This window comes from Perissodus microlepis, chromosome 8, assembly GCF_051167445.1.
Source record: "Perissodus microlepis isolate ML-2025 ecotype Zambia chromosome 8, ASM5116744v1, whole genome shotgun sequence".
NCBI lineage: Eukaryota > Metazoa > Chordata > Actinopteri > Cichliformes > Cichlidae > Perissodus > Perissodus microlepis.
The window spans coordinates 18,171,668-18,192,012 of NC_140468.1; the positions used below are offsets into that span (position 1 = coordinate 18,171,668).

A 20,345-nucleotide genomic window follows, 5' to 3' on the forward strand; every position below is an offset into this window, starting at 1 on the left:
AAACAAAGAGCAGTCAAATTATATTCCCTACCTATACATCATGTGACATTTTGACAAAGCTCAACTTCCTGCATTGTTGTCACTTGTCTGTGACCCCAGGTTGAACCCCTTAAAAGGACACAGTTACACAGCACAGTTACACTGCTCAGTTTAAATGCACACAAACAGAAAAAAAATCCCAATAACACTTTGGGGATTGTCGTCAAATATCCTCTTTTGATGGCAGCGACTCCTTCAATGCTCAGCTTAGCAAAGCAGGAAGCACTCAAGAAAGGAGAATCCAAAGCAGTGGGAGAGTGTTCCAGGGTGCGGACTTTAGAGGGAAGTGGCCGGAGACAAAGCTCCAGAGATGAGAGTGCAGACGGGGGGAAAGGTGCGCCCAAACACGGCACAGCAGAACACCCCACCCACTGCTGAGGCTCAGCACAAGCTCTTCCTGTTATCCAGCTGTAAAAAAAAAAATCAGAGGATGAATCAAACTTAATAATAAACCCGGAGGTAGTTTTGCAGTTTTCCTAATGTGAAATGATTCTGGGGATTTTTGACACAATCGCAACATAAGGCCTAAATATATTCAACAGCACTGCTTACGGCGTTGTAACGTAGTTTTTTCTTGTTTCTTTGTTTTGTTTTTGGCTATTTATTAGAGCTGAAACCAGCTTTGCTTCTCTCTCTGTGGTTGTGTAACTGCCAGATCATCAGCTGCGTTTCTTACACAAACTTTCGGTACGCTCGCTGCCAGATCTCTAAGCGCGGCTTCTCACACTAATCCTTCATCTGGATCCTTTTTCCCTCGCTGGAGCTGTCTTTTCACGGGTTCGTCATCTAATCTTTCCCATAACTTGGGTCCACAGCTGCTGGTTGTTGTGCTGTCGTAGATCCAAAACAGTGGTTGCGATGCTCTGACACACACTTGACAGCGATCTCAAATCTCAGTCTCTTTGTGCCAAACGGCGCTGAAGGCTCTTAAATGACCTCTGAAGCTCTTCGGCCTCTATCCCAAAGGCTGTTACATTTTTTATCTGGTGTATAAGCTGAGGTGATGAGTTACACTGTTGCACACGTTAGGTGGTCAAAGAAGTGATGAAGACACAGCCAGGGATTTCAATGTGCTTTATTTTCCCACAGATCCAAATGGTTGTTCCATAGTTCACGGTAACTGAACATTAGCTCATACAAAACTTGGTCCATCCACCTCTTTGTTTGACTCGGTGGTTGTGATTCCTGCTGCCTCTCCATCAGCTCGGCACCAGCTGAGGATGAGTCCTTGTAGACTTCTATGACCACATTTTGGCTTCCCAGATTCCCAGCTGACAATTTCTTGTTCCCATAACACCCCGTAACAGCTGGAAGAGGTGATTTCCAAAAGGAAACTTCACTTCATGCCATGCTGATATATGCATGGAAAAACCTCTACAGCAACGTGCAACAGTGTTTTTAAATCACCGATCTTTCTGCACTGAGCACTTTGGAAAAACTGGTAAGTCCACAGAGCGGAGCGAGATTTGGGAGACAAAAACGTAGAGTGGGCAGTTTGGGTGGGTTGAGAGGTCAAAGCAGAACAGAGAACAAGTGTATAGCGGTGCAAGAGCATGTTTATCTGCCCATGTTATCCCTCTGAAGTGCTAAAGGGAGGAGAGCGAGTAGCACCCTTTGTTCCTCGAGAGGCTGCAGATGGCTTTAATCCCTTCCAAAATGTGCACTGAAAATCAATCAAGACAGGGTGGACATGGTGTATGAGGTTGGAGGCGGGCCCTGCCGCAAAGAAACACAAGTTGGGTCAAAGAAGCGTCTTTGGTGCTTTCCCGCCAAAAAAGAAAGTATTGTAAGAAAAGACAGAGGGAATGAATTGCAACCCCCTCCAGCGAAGGCTCGCTAGCACCGCGTCGAGCTGAACACAGCTGGGGCTGACATCGCCGGCAGGGGGTACAACCACAAAAACCTCCACACACTGACATCACACCTTAATAATGCCACTTAGGGTCACTCAGTGCTCAAGGAAGACGAGAAACATGGCAGATGGACTGATTAGGATTCATCCTCTGCTGCACTTGAACAAAATTCACATCTGAATTCAAATCACTATAGCGCCAGAGCTAATAGCTGCAGTTCCTCAAATGGCCACTTGAGGCTTATTCTGAGACTGGTGTCCTATGGCAGCGGTCCCCAACCTTTTTTGCACCACGGACCGGTTTATGCCCGACAATATTTTCCTGGACCGGCCTTTAAGGTGTCGTGGATAAATACAACAAAATAAAACTAGTACCGGTACCGAAAAGAAAATTTATTCATAACACACGTGAAAAGACCCAGGAAAACCGAGTAAACGATAAAAACGATAACAAAATAACGCTGAAAACCGCTAAAAACCCTGAAAACTATACATTTCACACCTGAGCCTCAGCTCTTGCGGCCCGGTACCAAACGACTCACGGACCGGTTCCGGTCCGAGGCCCGGGTGTTGGGGACCGCTGTCCTATGGCACGAAGTCTATACAGGAAGACAGCCTTACAGCTTCAAACCAAGAGCGTGCCAAGCAGCAGATGACATCACAGTGTCCTTTTTTGAAATATTCTCACTATGATGCGATCATGCTTGAGGTGTGACTTGCATTTCTGCACAGTTGTTTCCTGGAATAACCTCACATAGCAGCAGAATTCGGTGTTACGCGAGGACGACTGATGTCTTTGTCTCGCCTCCTCGTGTGTCTGACGTCAGCCTTCTTCATAACAAACTCCAGACAGAGGGTCGACCCACCAAAGTCAAATACACCTGTTTTCAGCCGGGCCTTTAAACGCTCCCAATTAACCAACAGGATTATGGTTTTCTGACAAAAACCTCTCTGATTGTCAACACAAAAGGGAGAAACTTCCCCAGAAGATTAGCTGAATTCTTCTCTCACAAAGTGCCCACCCACTCTATCTTTCTCCCATCTAATCTTGCAGCGCAGCACTGCCTGCCTCTCCCTTTGCTCTTTATTTTGTTTTGGGCTTTTTTCGCCTGTTATCTTGCTCCGTGGAGTAGCTGTCTTGGGTTACCTCCTCAGAGACGTATTGCACTATACCTATTGTTCGAACTGTTTATTAAGGAAAGAGGTAGGCAGGAGCGAAACTGCAGTTTTGTTGTGTTACTAGTATCTCCTTGCAATGTTCTCTTGCCCAACACAGCTTCGAGGCAGGATTTGTCAGCAGATACATTTGGTGCACAGGGCTGTAAAACCTGTCTATTTCCACTGAGGAAAAACAAGTAGCTTGACATGGAAATTTAGTCGATATCAGTCGAAAAATAATGAAAAATTGTCGTATTGTCTTGCTTCTCGAGGTTCTCTAGCTTTGGTGTAAGGTTTTGATTTCCAACCTCTGTTTTGCATGTCACAGAAAATAGCCAGCTTTTAACATAAGGGCATATTAATACATAATGTTACATCTTCTATGTTTAAGTATTTGGAAAGCTAAAAATCAGAAGGTCGTCTCTTTAAGTTGAATAGTGTTTATAGTTGTTCAGAACAGCCTTCCTCGAGGGAAGGGTGAAGCCGGCCATCACGTGAGAGGCAGTAGACAAAATAATCCAAAAAATGAGAATAGTGGTGCACACCCTCAGACGCTTTCATGTTAGGGGTCGATTGTGTTCCACAAGCAGAAACAGCTGAGTATTGATTAAAATGGGGAAAAAAATTTAATCAAAGCTGGACAGAGAAGCCTCCTTACACTAATACCTTTGCACCATCAGCCAGACACGATGCAAGGTAGGTGTGAATGTAAACGTCATGCTTTAAAAACTAAACCTGCAGAAAGCACAGGTTCTTCAGCAGAAAGGCGTGTGTGTGTGTGTGTGTGTGTGTGTGTGTGTGTGTGTGCATGTGTGCGTGTGTGTGTGGTGGGGGAGAAAAATCCTTCACTAAAATCTAGTCTTACCATCTTATACTAGTCTTACTATGAGCACTTCTAGCATTTCGCTAGTTGAAAGCTAGCTGAAAAACCCATGATACTTTCTAACAATAGATTTTTAAAGAGGTTAATTACTGTGATATAAAAAAAAAGCAGAGACCTCATTTATTTACTGTAATTAATCTAATGTACAAAAAAATACTATTCAGCAAAACTAGAACAAATATTTCAATTTATTTATATTGTTATTTAGTCAGACCACCTGTCAGTTAGTTGCTTTAAGAATGCTCCAACCACAGGTACCAACATCACAAACCCAGTCGCGAGGTCTGGTTATCAGTTTAGCTGAGGTGAGGCATAGCAGACAGACATCGCTTACAGCTGCCTGTATTGGCCTCCACCTGTATAATCATTAGCCTTAATACAGTCAGTCACCCATTATTTTGGTCACACCACGTCTCCAACCACTGTTTTTCTTACTGTAACAAAATGAAGACTATCCTGCAAATAAATGTATTTGAAATCTGATATTGAGACATAATCACTTCTCATACCTCTGCTGCTATAGCAATAATTTAATTCAGTTTTATCTATTTTATTTATTTGGCTCAAGGTGCTTTATACTGTATGGTAAAGACCCTACAATAATACAGAGAAAAGCCCAACATTGGGAAGACCCCCTATGAGCAAGCGCTTTAGGGGACAGTAGGAAGGAAAAACTCAATTTTAACAGGAAGAAACCTCCAGCAGAAACAAGGCTCGGAGAGACCAGTTGGGGCTGACAGGAGGAAATCAGGACAAAAGACACACTGTGGAGAAGAGCCAGAGATGAGTAATAACTAACGATTAAATGCAGAGTGGTGTATAAACACATGCTGAGAAAAAACGGTTGAATGAAAAAGAAACATTCATCACTGTATCATGGGAAGCCCTCAGCAGCCTAGACCTATTGCATTGTCTAGCTCCTGAGTCCAAACTGGAGCTTCAGTGTATTCCTTTCAACAATATCACCAGCAGCCAAACATCCTTAAACTCAGAGACTTAACACAGAAACTTGTCGTGACTAAAAATTGCTCCTGGAGTTCAGTGAAACCCAAACATTTGAAAGCGTGAAAGTCTTGAAGTACCAATGCCTGCTTTTAACATTCATAAAATCACAATTTTAACTCTTGGAATGTGGTTAAAGCGATGCTAAGTGGCTGCCGAGAACACTTCTCGCGCCGGACGGAGTGAAAAGGGTGGGGAGGGGGAAAAAAAGTGTAACTTGTGAAAGCATTTATGCATCAGATGTGCTGACAGTCGGGCGGTGTGTTTATATTCCAACAAAGTGCACTGGCACACTGTGCATCAGCTCAGCCGCTGCAGCTTGTCTGATGTGTCAGATGCTCCCCGAGTTTCCCTGCTCATTCCAGGGGAACATGTGCGCTGGAATTCTCCCCCAATTAAGACAGGGATTAGCTGGGTCTACTGTGGGAACCTGCTGAGTGTGGGAACGCAGAGGGTCTGCCCTTCTCTCCTTCCCTCACCAACACTCAGCCTCATTCTCACTCACTCCTGTTCATCGAGCCACCTCCCTCCCATCTTTCTCACCCATACTGTAACCGTTCCTCCTCTCCAGTCTTCCACACTCACTCTATCATCATTTAGCACGGCTGTTTGAAGCACACCCAGCTTAAGCTCAATTTATGAAATCTTGCTTTCCCTCTCATCTTTATAGTTATGCAACCAGGACCCATTTACAATTTTTTTAACCCCCTTTTCTTGCAGCCACCCAGACTCTCCAAAGCCTTCAGTCCTAATTCTTCAAGGTTTCTAAAGTGCACGGCTCTTCTCTTCTGTGCACCCCACTCCTGCCCCCTTCCCTCCTCCCTCTTAATGCCTCTCCAGCCTTCATACTGAAAGCTTGTCTGGAGGGAAGCTGAGGACGCTTGCGTGAATAGTCTCAGACTGTCAGACTGAAAGAGGGGGTGAAAAGACAGCTCATCAGAAACGACAGGTGTCTCAGAGAACGGCTACAGTTGATGTTGGTAGGTCTGCAGTTGTTGTATCATACACTGCATGGGAAGCTCATGAAACAATAAAGTTCCAATGACCTCCATTAGCACTAAACATCCATGAGAACAGCGAGTCCCCACCCATCGTCACTACATTTCTTTCTCATGATCTCGCGATGCTCTCACTATCACACCAGATTTTTCTCCCACATTCCTCGCACTCATTGTCACTTTTTCTTCCTCATCCCCACTCTTCCTCAACTTTCCTTGCGTTCCCAGAAATCCGTTCCCCGTACACCCCTCGACCACACAAGGCTTGTCCGTTCCAATTACGGCAGGGCCGTGCAGCACCCCCACCACCACCACCAACCCCCTCCACCCCAGGCTCACACACAGCCCACTCTCATTAAGCTTGTATCAATTAGGCATTAACCTCCTAAAACAAAGGGGCTCTTGACGAGCGGCCCATCGCGAGCCATGTGAGGTACTTCCTCCGCATCGCTACACCCCACTTCCCATCCTCAGAACGACACATTCGTGCAACCTTTTCACCACTTTCCCACCACCAAAACAAATGCGCGCAAAAGTATCATCGACAAAACAGAAGAGTGTAAGGAACGTAAATAAGCATCATATGTTTCCATGCAGTTGCTAATGTTGATTAGGTCATGGTCCTGCATTGCAATGATTCCATGTAAAGCTCAGTGATAATGGTCCATGCGGTCCTATAGTTGCTGCGTGAATGTGACGCAACCTTCTGTCGACAATATAAATGATATTGTTGTGTGGGTAACTTTAAACAGAACTTTTTAAAATTATTGAAACACACAGCATTTTCTTCATTCACAATTCACCAAGAAACCCAGACACAGAAACAAAATAAATATGTCATGAACATAAAAAAAAAAAATTGAAATAAATTTTAAATCATAAATTATTGTGTATATGATTGTGTGTGCCTAAAAAGACAGAAAAAGGGAGATACGGTGTTAAATGAGCTCGGATGTGTTAATCAAAGTTTTAATTTGGTATCAGTAAAGTAGAAATATTAAAGAATGTATCATAATTTAACTGAAATAAATTTCGCCTTTGTGGCGTTTAAACTGTTCACCCTTGATCAGAAATAACAGAGTTCATTCAGTTTGGATTTTGATGCTGAAATCTAAAATGTTACAGTCTAACCCATTACACCCATCAGCCTTGGTCATGCAGGCCTAGAGACCAGTCAGTGACCTCTAGTTGCTAGGGAAAAATGTGCATTTCCCAAACTATTGGCAAGTGTTTGCTGGCAGATGCTAGCAGTCCATCCATCCACTTCTACTTATCCAGTTCAGGGTTGTGAGGGGGCTGGAGCCTATCCCAGCTACCATGAGGCAAGAGGCAGGGCACACGCTGGACAAATCACCTAACCCCAACACCTTACACCAAACACTTAACCTACTAACCCCACTAACTGCATGTCATTGGACTGTGAGAGGAAGAGAGAACATGCAAACTCCACCCACAGAGAAAGGCCCCGACCAGACGGTGGATTCAAACCCAAGACCTTCTTGCTGTGAGGCAAAAGTGCCATCTTCCAGTCTGCTAGCAAACAAAGCACCATATAACTCTCTACCAGTTTCACCTTGTGAAACCTTCAGAAACTTTCCACCAACCACTTGTACATTTTTCCTTAGCAACCTGTTGTTTCCAGGGGGTCACAGACTGGTCTCTAGCACAGTGTGACAGAGGCCTTAGCAATCAATTTCACAGCGACTGGCATCAACTTCCATCAGTCACTTGCCAGCCAGTCGAGGAATACATTTTTTCCCTCGCGACCGGTGGTTGCCAGATGGTCACTGACTGCTTTCGTGGGCGACTGGGGCCTTTCATAGCCTCTGCAGGCAACAGCCTTGGACTGGCACCCACGTCTAAAAAGGAACCCAAAGTACAATTGCCTTCAAACAACATTGTTTCCAATGGCCACCAGGGGGTGACTCCTCGGGTTGCACGCTAGTACACATTTGTTTTATATCAATAAGAAAATGACTCTGTTGCTCACTTCTTTTTAAGGGTCTGAAAATTGCTATAAATAGAAGTTTTTATAATCCTTCTAAGAGAAATATCGCTATAACTGAAAAGACAAACGGCCCATCACACTGATGGTGGATTCATTTGAATGATTGCTTCTCCCCATGAGCTCATATTAACCTCACAAAGAGCTTTCTCATCAACTGAGCACCGGATTCACATAAACTCATTTGTGTTTAGTTTACAGTTTGTCTAACTGCTCGTATTTTTGGAGGTTTTGCAGGAAGCAGGCACTTTGCCTCCACTTCAACTGGAAAAAAGTCAATAACATTTTTTTCTGTATTTTACTGTCAGCCAGACTCTTCACTAAGCCATTAACGGGATTTCTGTGTGGTTTAACGCAGCTGTTACATTAAAATAACTACCAACCGATCCTTCTTGTGACACTCATTTATACTATTTAATCAAAGCCTTTGCCATATTTTACTTGTTAGTTCCCATGAATGAAATTTTCCATTTAGATGTCTACAATCTAAATCTAATCTAATAACGGTTATGGCCAGTTTTTACTTCATAATAGCGGTCACATATGTGGCAGCAGATAAATGGCAGCTCACATACTATGGAGTCAAAATTTCCCATCTTAAGGGGGGGTCCTGGCACATTGCCTCGGGGACCAGCTGTGGTGCAGCAGAGCGCTCTGCACTTGCTATGTTACAATCTCCACTGCGTGCTCTGTATTTATTTACTAAGAGCAAATTTATTTTGTGCAAGTTTGCGGAGGTGTCTGCGCTTATGCATTACGACTGGTGGCCGAGCGGCAAACCTGGATTTGATTTTCCCACAGACGGCTCTCCCACAGATAGAGAGGAGTGGTCTCCAGCGCCCAGCGTTTTGGCACAGTGACTATGTTGGCACAGACCCAAAGCTGAACACCCCCTACCCCTTTTCCCAGGGCCCTGGGAGTGTAATACATTACTAACAAAATCCCACTTCCCATTCCTCTCAAACTTTCACACCCCTGCCCCCCCTCTTTCTCTCCCATGGCTGGCATGCCCCCAGAAATGGGAATTGGGGTGACATGCGTATGACTCTTTCAATCTCTTCTTTTCTCATCATTTCCTCTACAGTACGGTAGCATGAACATTTAAAAAAAAAAATTTTTCAACGTAAAGTTTGACATTGGTTTTTTTTCTTATTTCAAAAAATGCTAAAGAGACTTTTATAATTTTAAAGTTCTGCCTGTGAACTGTGGCAGGACACCCAGCCACCAATCTCACAAGAAAAGAAAAGCAGACCCTTTCACTGTTAAAGGAATTTAAAGGGAATAGCTGCCCATTCACACCATCACTGAGGTTATAAATATGAACCCTCATTCTGGAAAAAGCCTGGCTTGTCTGCCTGACAGTTCTCAACGCTGTATTGAGGGGAAAGCATTCACAGGCGTGTATGTGTCTGGGTAACATGTAATGACATTATTCTCACCACGGTGACCCCTCATTGTCACAACGCTTTCTTCTCCCGAGCTCGTGAAATTGACATAAGCTCTACAAACATTCCAGGCATTTTTTTCTCAAGGCCAGATTCTTTGAGAGGACGGGCGCTTTCATAGCGGGGACCATCAGTGCTCGCAGCACCACCTACTGATGTGACAGGTTTAAATGCTTAAAATGAGCTATTTAAATACACTTATACTGAGTATATTGAGATCTGAGAAAAAAAAGAGAATTTTACAAATTCATTCATTCATTCACAATTTCATTTTATTTTGATGTTTTAATTTTATTGCTTGTTTCCTTAGCATTGAGCTGATTTGGCGCTTTGGGAACGCCCCGCCTCCTCTACTGTCCCGTGTAATCCGCGCAGATGTGCGATCTCTTGTTCATACCTGCAATCAGTAGTCAAGACCAATGTAGCATGCGTCTGAGAGCCGACATTTTATAACCTACACATCAAGCTACTTCCTGACCTGCTCAGGTGCTTTTCAATATAGTCCTGCAACTCCAGCACCTGAGCCTCTGCAACTGTTGCTCTGGTCATGAGAAGGGCACGCTCCTTCTCAAAGGACACCTGTTTGAAGGAATGAAATCTTCAAATAACCTTTTATTAGCATTTTGTTTTATATTAAGTATGTAATCAGACAGTATAAAAAGCTGAAAATAGTGATTTGTTTACCGGCGTGGAGTCAGTGGGCTCCTTCAGCTGTTTTCTTATGTCACCACAGGATTCTTCGAATCGCTGCTCCGGTTTGTCCAGCCTGGTAAAGTCACATTTTTCAAACATTTATTTGGCAAAATGCACAGCTGACCACATTTGTCATCTGATAAAAATAAGAGCAAGAAAAAAAAACAGTGACACTCACTGCTGACGGTTTACATTTTGCATGGGTATTTTGAACGTAGCCACCTAAAACGGAAAAGTCAGGCTTAAGATCAGGAATGATCCTCTCTGTATGAAAATATATCCCAGCTGATACAAGGCAGAATGGATCCATGCTTTCACCTTGTTTTTATGCAAGGTTCAGAGACTAGCAACAGGCAAAAACTCAAGACTTCTCAGACCAGGAAATGTTTTCTGTTGTCCAGTTTTCGGGGATCTTATGTGAATTGTAGCCCCAGTTTCCTGTTCTTTGCTCACTGTGGTCTTCTGCTGGTGCAGCCCATCGTTTTTAAGTTTATCCTGAGTTTAAACTTCTTGTCTTGACTATGACTCTATACTTAAATGCATTAAGTTGCTGCCCTATGATTGGCTAATTGATTTTTGTGTTAACAAGTAGTTGAACAATAATAAAGGTGTCAGTAAGTGTAATCTTTCCTTAAACTGGAAAAAAGTCTAAACTTCTAATTTTAGAGAAGTCAGTGAGTATTTCTCTGATTTACACTCATGTTCTCAAATAGTTATTTTTTCTGAAAGCGTATTTAAGTAAAATCGGCTCTGCATGGCACCAAAGCAGAAACAAAACTGATTCAGAGCAGCGAATTTTATATATGAGTGCTGTTACATGATCTGAATCCACCTCTGCAGCAGTGAAACAGCAGCACAAACTTTAAAGTCATTATTTTCAGTATCACCACTCCCAACAAAAGAAAGTCTCTGGCTTAATACGGGAAGTATGGAAACAAAGATGACTCCCTACAGACCAAAAATAAGCACTCATGAGACAAAACAAAAGCAAATCATTCCACTTCAAAGCAGACTTTTGCTTTGTGCTACCTGCTCCCGGGCCGCCTGCAGCTGACCTTCCAGTCTTGCTTTGTCCTGGTGCAGTTGTTGGAGCTCCTTCTCCATTGCATCTTTCAGTTCAGTTGGCTCCAAGTTGAAGTGGGTTTCTGGAGGTCCAGGATCAAGACCATTCTCTGGTTTGGCCAAGATCTGCTCCCTCTGAAGCCTAAAGACCATCATGTAGGAACAAACCAGTGCTTGAGTTCAGCCCCGCCCACAGACTTCAAACAAAGATCGGACATTACCGGGTTAGAATAACTTTGCAACAAAATGATCCAAAGTAGTCGTGTTATATTATGCTGTATGTGCAAGATTTAGCATGTCCTACATGCCGTCTCTAATTATGGGAATGTTTTCATACACACTACAATAAATTTTAGTAAATGGATCAGACCATTGTTAAACTGCAGCTCATAAACAATCACGTCTAAACAAAAGGAATGAAACAAAGAAAGCATCACCTGTATGCAATCAGGAGGGCATGATGAGTTTGGGTGATCCTCTGTAGTCTCTTCTTATACGAGCGAGCAGCGGTGGCGAGCTGCTCCTCCCTCGCCCTGTAGGATAAACGAACATCCTGCAGCATGCTGTTGATGAATCCTCTCATCTTACTCGGCTCTGACGGCCTTTTACTTTCTTCAAGCCCATCGATGTAGTCCTGGATTACACAGAGCAGAGGTCTTATCAATACTGCCACGTCTTACTATCAAACCTCCTTTGTGTGTGCCGTTACTCACAGCTATGTCCTGTAAGTAGCACACGAGCCTTGTGCGATATTCCTCAATCAGCTCTTTCACCTGCAGCTGCAGCTTAGAGTTCTCCTCCTCTGCCTCCTTTAATTGTCTCTGAGAGCACATCAGGGCCTTCAAAGGAAACAGCACATACAGAACATCATTACCCCCCAACTATAAAGTTTAAACAGAGCAAGGGATGGATATACAAAGTTATCACAGCATTACAAATCAGCATACAAACAGTGGTAATAACCAGGAATGCTCACCGCACTCTGCTCAGAGACTTTCTGCTGGCTAACGTGCATCGCTCTGTGGATCTGCTGGTGCTCTTTACCCATCGCCACCCTGGTAACCAAACGCAGGCCACAACCACAAGAGAGCAAAAATCCACAGAGAAGAAGCAAAGAGACCACATCACACATGCACAGAGCAAGTAAAGCCACAGCTTAGCAGAAAAAAAAATCAAAGAGGTAACCACAAAGCAGCTGCATGTGGGGCAAACACTGGGACGCACTACATCCTGACTGGAAATGCAAACATAATGATCTTTTATTTTCATTGAGCTTTTGCACAAGTAAATGACAAACACTCGCACACTTTCTCCTCCAGTTTCTTCTGCTGCTCCTTGTAGCTGCTCTTCATTTCCTCCAGCTTGTCTTTGATCTCATCTTGGTTTTCAAGCAGCTACGTGAGGAAGATGAATGAAAAAGCTGAGTGAGGCAGTCAGAGACTTATAAACTTCGACGATTACTATTTTGAAACTTAAGGACTCACAGTTTTCTGCATGCTTTTTTGCTCCTTGTCCATCTCTGCTTGTTCCTCAGGCTGTCAATACAACATACAAGCATTTCAAATGAACAACATAGCAAAACGTGAGAATTGGTATTCTAATTCTAACAACTTAAAGTAAAGAAATGCATGTTCTCCTTATGGTGGAGCTCGATATTTACTGCCTCACCTTGACTGTGTCATGTGACATGCGGGTGATCAAAGCCCGCACCCTGTCTAGCTCCCCATGAAGACCTTCGGTGCTGGTCTTCACACATTGATGCTGCTCCTCCAGCTGCCTGCGGAGGGCGTCCTGGGCCTGGGCCAGCACCAGCAGCTCTGCTGTGAGCGCTCCACTCTTGGCTAGTTCTTTATCGTGGACCTCAGCCAGAATCTGGTAGTTCTTCTTTAATGTGGCATATTCCTCAGTCAAGTCCTGGCCACTAGTCTCTTTCCCTTTCAGGCATGTCTCAGTAGACTGCAGTTCCCTGAGCAACCTGTCTCGCTCTATTTCCAGCTCTGTTATCACACCTTCTTGGTTAAGTACCTAACCAGAGTAAGAAGGAAAAAAGTGTAGAAAAAGTGATTCAGGATGATCCTGCCAGCAGTCTTGTTGTGGAAGGATTTGTAGAAAAACCCTCTGTGGTGGGGCGTGGTCTGCGGTGCCGTGCAGGGTGGGCCGACGCACCTGCACGGCACCGCAGACCACGCCCCACCACACCTCACCTTGGTTTTCAGCTCAAATGTCTCTTCTTCATACTGTTCTCTTATCTTATTAGCCTTAATTTTCTCCTCTACAAGCTCCTTATAGATCTAAACAGACATTGGGAGAGAAAATAAAAAGGTTAGTTCTGTAGTATACACTCACAATTAAATTATGACTCATGTTTGTTTAACGCACCTTCAGTCTTTCCTCTTCACTCTGGACCAGCCTGCAGGACAGGTCTGTGTTGGAGCTGGCCAGGTGGCTCAGTCTGGTCTCCAGGTAGCCCACTTTGGTGAGGACACGCTCGTATTTGCCACGCCACTGCAACTATACACGCACACATTTTATACAGAGGGGGAAATAATTATTTGATCCCCTGATAAATGTGTAAGTTTGCTCACTTCTAAAGAAATGAACTGTCTCTATTTTAATGGCAGTTTAATTGTAATGGAGGGAAAGTGATTCTCTTTTGACTGAGTGAATTAAGCTTTTGATCCCCAAACAAAATATGACTTAGTACTTGTTGGCCAGCACAGCAGTCAGACAGTGGCATAGTTCATCATTTCGTAATTTCACATCTCAGGAGGGTGAAATGTGTGCAAGTTAGGATGTGCTTCACAGAAAAACAGCGCCAAAGTATAATGCCTCCACCTCTCTGTGCTCGACTGTGGGGACGGTGTCCTTTAAGTTATACTCAGCATTTCCCTCCCTCCAAACATGACGGGTCAATTTTGGTTTCATCTGACCACACAACTTTTCTGCCAAGACTTCTCTGAATCAAACAGATAAGTTTGCCTACACATGTGCATAGGGGCCCTTACAAGATCCCACAAGCAGTTGTCACCTTCACACCAAGCTTCTTTGCTGATGGTCTTGTAGCTCATTCCAGCCTTGTGCAGGTGTAAAATCCTGTCCCTGACGTTCTTTGGAAAGGTTAGAATTCTGTGGACAGGTGTGCTCTATAAATATAACAGTTACGATCAGGAGTATCATTAATTGATCAATTTATTGGTTGGCTGTGCACCACATGGGCACACAGTCAGTTGTGGCTGGGTTAAAGGAGATCAGGTATCTCACTCAATGACATGCAAATACATTTAGAACTTTATTTAATCAGTTATTTTTTTCTAGATTGTTTTTTCTTCTTTGTCCATTAAAACGAACCCATTATAAAACTTCGAAACTGTTCATTTCTTTGGAAGAAAGCAAACATAAAAAGCACTAGTCTTAAGGCCTCCAGTTTTGCTGCTGTGTGATCATTTCACCCTTTTTGGTAAAGCTACCTTGCCAAAAGCGAGAATACTTAGTAAGAAGACAAACGGGAAAGGTCTTACTCACATTTTCTCCTGTCAGAGCTTGAACTCGTTCCTGAAGCTGATTTGAATTTTGGTCCTGGCCGTCCATCTTTTCTTTCCCTCCACTGTCAGCTGTTGCTTGTATCCACCAACAACGTCTCCATGACTCCACAACACAAACACAACTCATGTGTGGAAACTCTTTCTTCAGATTTCACTTAATACCAATCGTGAATAAATGTGTATTATCACCAACACATGTCACAGTAAATGTATTCTGGTGCATATTTGACCGCTCTTAGCCTGCTAACCTGTTAGTATCTAAAGTTAGCTCGGTAAAACATAAAGTACGGGTAACAGTAACAGTTTTATAAGCGACTCCGCTGTTTCTATTTATCCTTTATACTGTATTAATTCAGTCCCTTATCAAAGAACTACGGTACAATTCTATGGACAACGGCGCCCTCTTGAGCACACAGTTGGAATAGCTACTCTTCTATAATACTTCAACAATCTAGCTTAACAACCCAACATAGTACCATACGCTCATTATATTACATCATAACTACTGACAGGGGGTTATGCTAACTCAGCTAAACATAACAATCTTATCTCTCATACACAAAAAGTGATCATGATAATTGAAAAAAAAAATAGAAGCACAGTCGAGGTTTCTGCTACACCATGATACTTAAAAAAGTCTGAAAAGGTTAGAACTCCAGCAGCACTTGCAACACAAAAAACAGCTTTACACCTCAGTCAGTGTGCAGTGAGCTTTTTTGCATATCTAGCTAAAACAAAAACTATGATTTCCATCTCATTTTATTTGATGTTTTAATGGGAACTTTACAATGTATAAGAACAATGCAATTAATTCACAGTCTACGGTACTGCTAGACGTGGCCTCGTGTTATCAAAAATAGCTCCAAAAGGCTTTACAGAGATGAGTCAAGACACTGAGAAGATATTTACATTTAATACATCAGCTGAATATGAAAATAAATTGTACCAAATGTGTGTAAACCACAGTCAGACATGAGGAATAAATCAATCCCTGTAAAAACAGTCATTCATAAAGCCACAGAAATAAATCTATAACATCATTCAGAGCCAAGTTTAGCTCAAAGGCGTTCTGCGTTCACAAAAGCTGCTGGAAAAAGGTTAAACCTAGGATTTAAATTTAAGAATAAAACAGCTGCATTACATGATTTCCCTTTGCAGAGGATAGAGGTTCAATGTTCATGATATTCAGCATTTTGGAAAATGTTGCAACCTCGGCCAAGTTTGTCATATACATTAACTCCATATTACAGTATCTTGTGAAGGTTTTTGATGTTTTGCAGCTCACACACACACAAACGTTTTAGTTTTCGTGTTTTCCACAGTACTCATTCAATATCTGATAGTCGAGTGCCTTTGAATGCAAACAGATGCTGTGCTCAGTCCACATAATGTGACTTTGGCAACCCTCATATCTCCCATGTAAGTTGTTTTGGACAAAACTAACTCCACAGTTATTTCCGGTCTGAAAAAGTGCAGATATATTTGATATAGTTTCACTGGGTTAAAACATGTTTAAATCCTCCTCCACTTCGTCTTCCTCCTTTGAGATGTGTATGTTGTCACTGCGATCCATAGGTATACCAAGCTCTTTCTGCAGGGCCACTAGGCTGGCCTGGCTGATGTAGTAGCTAACATTCTGGGATGGCAACAGCTTTTGGAGCTGCTCCAGTTTACGATTGGCCTGGAAAAGAATTACAAAGGACACAAATATAAAAATTTACATACATTAATGTGATTAGTGTAATTTGACCTATTGAAAAATCTAGAAAAAGAAGACAGTCACCAATTGGAAGTTGCCTTGCTGACAGTGGTGCTCGATAAGGAAACCAAACACATCTCCAATCCTCACAGCAGGGTCCAGCTCTGGCTCCTCCAGCAGGGCTTCACACAGCTGCACCGCCTCGCTGGCATCCTCGCTGTACAAACTGTAGACAAATGTGATGAGCTCAAAGCTTTGCAGACGGGTTGACCCACGCAATAACGAAACATCCATCAAATACGACCCGTTCTATGATGAAAACCAAAACTTACGGTAAAACTGAAATAATCAAAATGAGTTCATATTCGTACCTGCGTATGTGGACAAACTTCCTGATTAAGGCGATCTTGTGCTGCAGATCAGCCAGTCGCACTTCCTGTTGTCCGCTTGAAGCGTCCTTTGCTTTTGAGAGACACTTTGATGCCTCAGTCAGAGCATCCAGAGCCTTTTCATAGTTCTGGTAATCATCAATCTCCACCTTTTAAATGATAACAAAATAACTTTTTATTGAATCATCAAAATTTATCTATAAATTGTATTTTGCTTGATGTGCTCTGACACTGAGGCAGGCTTTTTTGTTTTTTTGTTCCAATTATATAATTCAATATAAACGTCAAAACAAACCGGCCAAATGAACTGATATTTTGCTCACCTGAGCACAAGCTTCATAGAAGCCAGCAAGCAGGTCCGGTGCCCTGCCTTTAGTGTAGAAACCAATAATTGTTTTTAAGATATCTGGATCTTTACGCCAGTCTAGAGATTGGAGATAGTTGGCGGCCAAGATGAAAAGCTCTTTCTGACGACTAACATTGGCAAAGAAAACAATTTTCTCTGTGTCGCCTGACTTCAGGAGCGCCCTCATTGCCTGTTAAGAAGAAACAAAATAATTTAAGTTTTTAGAGTCACAATTATTTCGTTTCCAGTGTAACAGCATGACGCATACTTTTTTTTCCCCTCAAGGAGACACATTAGGTGTTGCATATGTATCAGACAAGATACGTCCTATGCACAGAATTCCTAATGAGTGTACAGCACATCTGATAATTACCTTGAGTTTGTTGCCAGCCTGTGTGTATTTCTTAGTGGCCAGATGGTAATTGCCCTGCCGCATGCAACAGTCAGCGATCCTCTCCAGCAGCTCCTTGCGGGCCTCTTCGGACATATCCTTCGAATCAGGTACAGTCATTCTCTCGGCCAAATCCTCTGTGATCGTTAGGTTCTGCGCCACGCACAGTTCCAGGGCTTCGTGGTACTGGGTACACAAATGTGGAGACACAAAAGCAGGAGTTAGCACATATGAATGGATTTAGGGGCAGACAGGTGATGCTGTGTCGCAGTGGTACCTTCTTGGCTGCTACCAGTAACTCCACTGACTTCTCATACTTGGAATGTGTGCTGAAGAAGTCAGAGCAGCGAGCCAGGAGGGCTGGGTCTGAGCTCTCATTGAGATCCTCTGCAATCATCTCAAGAGCACCAAACTGCTGGGTGGCAAAGGCCAGCTCTAGAGCTCTGGACACATAGCCAGCCTATAAGAAAGAAATGAATAAATATAGCCACAGTTGAAAATCTACTTCACATTTCTTACTTTAAATGTATTTAACAATACCACCACCCCCCCTTGTGGAATGATTTATAATGCATCAATCCATTCACTGGAAAGGAAAAAAAAACACAGACAGCTGTGATGCACCTTGTGGTAAAGCGCAACAGCACGATCCAAATGGGAGCCTTTCTCCTCGTAGTAACACGCAGCCTCCATCATGTCCTCTGGGTTACTGAGCAGGGCCAGGTTCATCAGCTGGTCATCCAGGACGTTCTCCTGATCAGACAAACACAAGAAAACAACGATGGGAAAAAAGAAAGCAAACAAAAAAAAGAAAAAAAGTCTTGCTTTATATATAGATATATATTTCTAACTGAGGCTGCTGAAAAACCCTTACTTTACAAAGTCGTATAGCATTATTGTAGGCCTGGGCTCGTGTGTAGAAGTGAACAGCTTGTTTAATATCATGTCCCTCGTAATGCCTGGCCAGGTGGTAAGAAGCTGCTCTGTCTCCCGTATTGTTGGCTATCTCTGACGCCTAGGAAATTTCAAAAATGTTATCACATAAAAGAAGAATGTAAATTAGTCAGAATAACAATACTGTTTACAGTGGCTTACAGTGGTACAAGCCTACACAAGACACTATGTATAAATCAGTAAACTCAACTCTTCAAGATCAAATTCTTTAAAATTAGAAGTTTACAAACTGAGTCACCTTCTGAATGTCCCCCCTGTAGCAGAAGATTCGAACGAGGGAAAGATAATCCTGAGCACACTCGTAGAAATGTAGTGCAGAATCCAGGTCTGCCTGGCTCTCCAGGTACTGGGCCCACCACTTATAGATGCTCCTGAGTTATACAGATGGAAGGACTGGTGTTTAAAAGCATTTCAGATGTTTTTAACCATAAAGGGAGAGCCGGGACTTACTTGTCTTTCATTTTGTTAACATAAATCTCTAGAGATGACGTGTCGTCCTGGAGCATTCTGGGCACTTCAACTCTGTGTGTGTCTGATTTCTCATAGCTGTAACAAAAAGGATAACAATCAGTCACACTTTGTTCCTATTGTATAGTTGTTCCGACACACACGACTACATTACTGACCAAATAATAAATAAGCTTTTGTTTTCCTTACTAAGTGAGGGCCAGTGTCTTGTCGCCCATGGATTCCAGGTATTTGGCATAACTGTAGTACGTGGCGCGCAGGTGGATGCGATCGTGAACTTCAGCTGTCTCCAAAGCCTGCTGCCATTTACCAGAAGCCTGATAGAAATTGTTCAGCAGGTCATAGCGCTGACAGCTTTTGTACAAATTTTCTGCATCCTCCTGTTGGAAGACAGGAAAAGATGATGGAAAGATAAATGCTTTTGGCCCGGAAAGTCCCTTAGTCTGTGCGTGGTACAACTTAAAGGGAGGATGTGTTATTTGTAGCCAAAGCATGTGGCATTTCTGTGAGCTGGATCGCAGGTTTTTTTGTTTTAAAAATGACTAAAATTATCTTCTAGAATGATTTTATAAACTCAAGTTCCTTTTTTTAAAGTTACCTTGTCTTTTTAAATGAAATGTAATCTTTTCTCTTATGGAGTTTTCACATTAGGTTGCAACCTGAACCCAAATACAGAAGAATAACCCTTTTTGCAATTCTTTGTTATAGTCTGGGGTGAAAATAAAAAGATTCTTTAATATCTCACCAGCATGCCGAGCTGAATGGCCAACATCGCAACTTGGGTTTCTGGTTCAGGCTCAGCCTCCGCCTCCTTTAGTGCTTTTGCTGCCCTGGCATTTCCCATATTCCCAAGGCACACGCGTGCCACATCCAGCCGGCGGGTTTTCACACACATCCGTGCCATGTTTTCCCACACCGCTTTACTACAAGAGAAAGGAGAAATGGCTTGTTTGCAAGGATGATGTGTGTGTGGCTCACTGCCTTGGCATTTTATTATTCAACAGTAAGATCAGTTATACACACATACACAAATAAGTAAATATATACATAGAAAAAAATTAAAAGTTGGTAGGTATTTAATATTTTCCACTTATGTCTGGTTCCATTTAAGCTTATATTTGATAGTTAGACTTAATGCATGTGAATATGGGGACAAACCTGACTTAAGGCTTTAAATGCTTTTATATCACTAGGGTCAGACTTTTAGTGGTGTAGTATCATTCCAATATCAATCATAACAATGATAATGAATGTCCATCAAACAATCCTGTTTACTGATAAAAGCATAACCTAGAAATTATTACATGATTAAGATGGAGAAGAGGATTTTAAACTCAAAACAAAGGTCATTCTTTATCTTTCCTTTTCTTTTTTCCTTTTCTCTGACGTAAATCAAGTCTTTTACACACACCCCATCCC

The 20,345-nt window shown here is 42.7% G+C and overlaps 2 protein-coding genes across 2 annotated transcripts in view; both read right to left on the minus strand.

Annotated features, from left to right (window-relative positions):
* Positions 1-9,632: 9,632 nt before the first annotated feature.
* ccdc78 (coiled-coil domain containing 78) lies at positions 9,633-14,891 on the minus strand. The gene is made up of 14 exons (XM_084937921.1): positions 14,660-14,891; positions 13,517-13,648; positions 13,342-13,428; positions 12,806-13,162; positions 12,622-12,672; positions 12,443-12,531; positions 12,114-12,192; positions 11,851-11,976; positions 11,575-11,771; positions 11,105-11,279; positions 10,254-10,297; positions 10,067-10,148; positions 9,861-9,961; positions 9,633-9,779 (listed from the first exon to the last, which is right to left on the minus strand). Exons 1-14 carry the CDS (start codon positions 14,804-14,806, stop codon positions 9,689-9,691), a joined length of 1,758 nt encoding a protein of 585 aa, XP_084794047.1. The 5' UTR covers positions 14,807-14,891; the 3' UTR covers positions 9,633-9,688.
* Positions 14,892-15,433: 542 nt separating this feature from the next.
* The window catches only part of ift140 (intraflagellar transport 140 homolog (Chlamydomonas)), a 28,958-nt gene continuing 24,046 nt past the window's right edge, over positions 15,434-20,345 (minus strand). The window contains exons 19-30 of the mRNA XM_084937922.1: positions 19,672-19,849; positions 19,116-19,306; positions 18,909-19,004; positions 18,697-18,829; positions 18,379-18,519; positions 18,129-18,257; positions 17,782-17,964; positions 17,487-17,690; positions 17,091-17,303; positions 16,750-16,916; positions 16,463-16,604; positions 15,434-16,360 (exon numbers count right to left, since the gene is read on the minus strand). Of these exons, the coding sequence (XP_084794048.1) occupies positions 16,181-16,360; positions 16,463-16,604; positions 16,750-16,916; positions 17,091-17,303; positions 17,487-17,690; positions 17,782-17,964; positions 18,129-18,257; positions 18,379-18,519; positions 18,697-18,829; positions 18,909-19,004; positions 19,116-19,306; positions 19,672-19,849 (1,957 nt within the window). The 3' untranslated portion in view covers positions 15,434-16,180. The remainder of the gene's footprint in view (positions 16,361-16,462; positions 16,605-16,749; positions 16,917-17,090; positions 17,304-17,486; positions 17,691-17,781; positions 17,965-18,128; positions 18,258-18,378; positions 18,520-18,696; positions 18,830-18,908; positions 19,005-19,115; positions 19,307-19,671; positions 19,850-20,345) is intronic.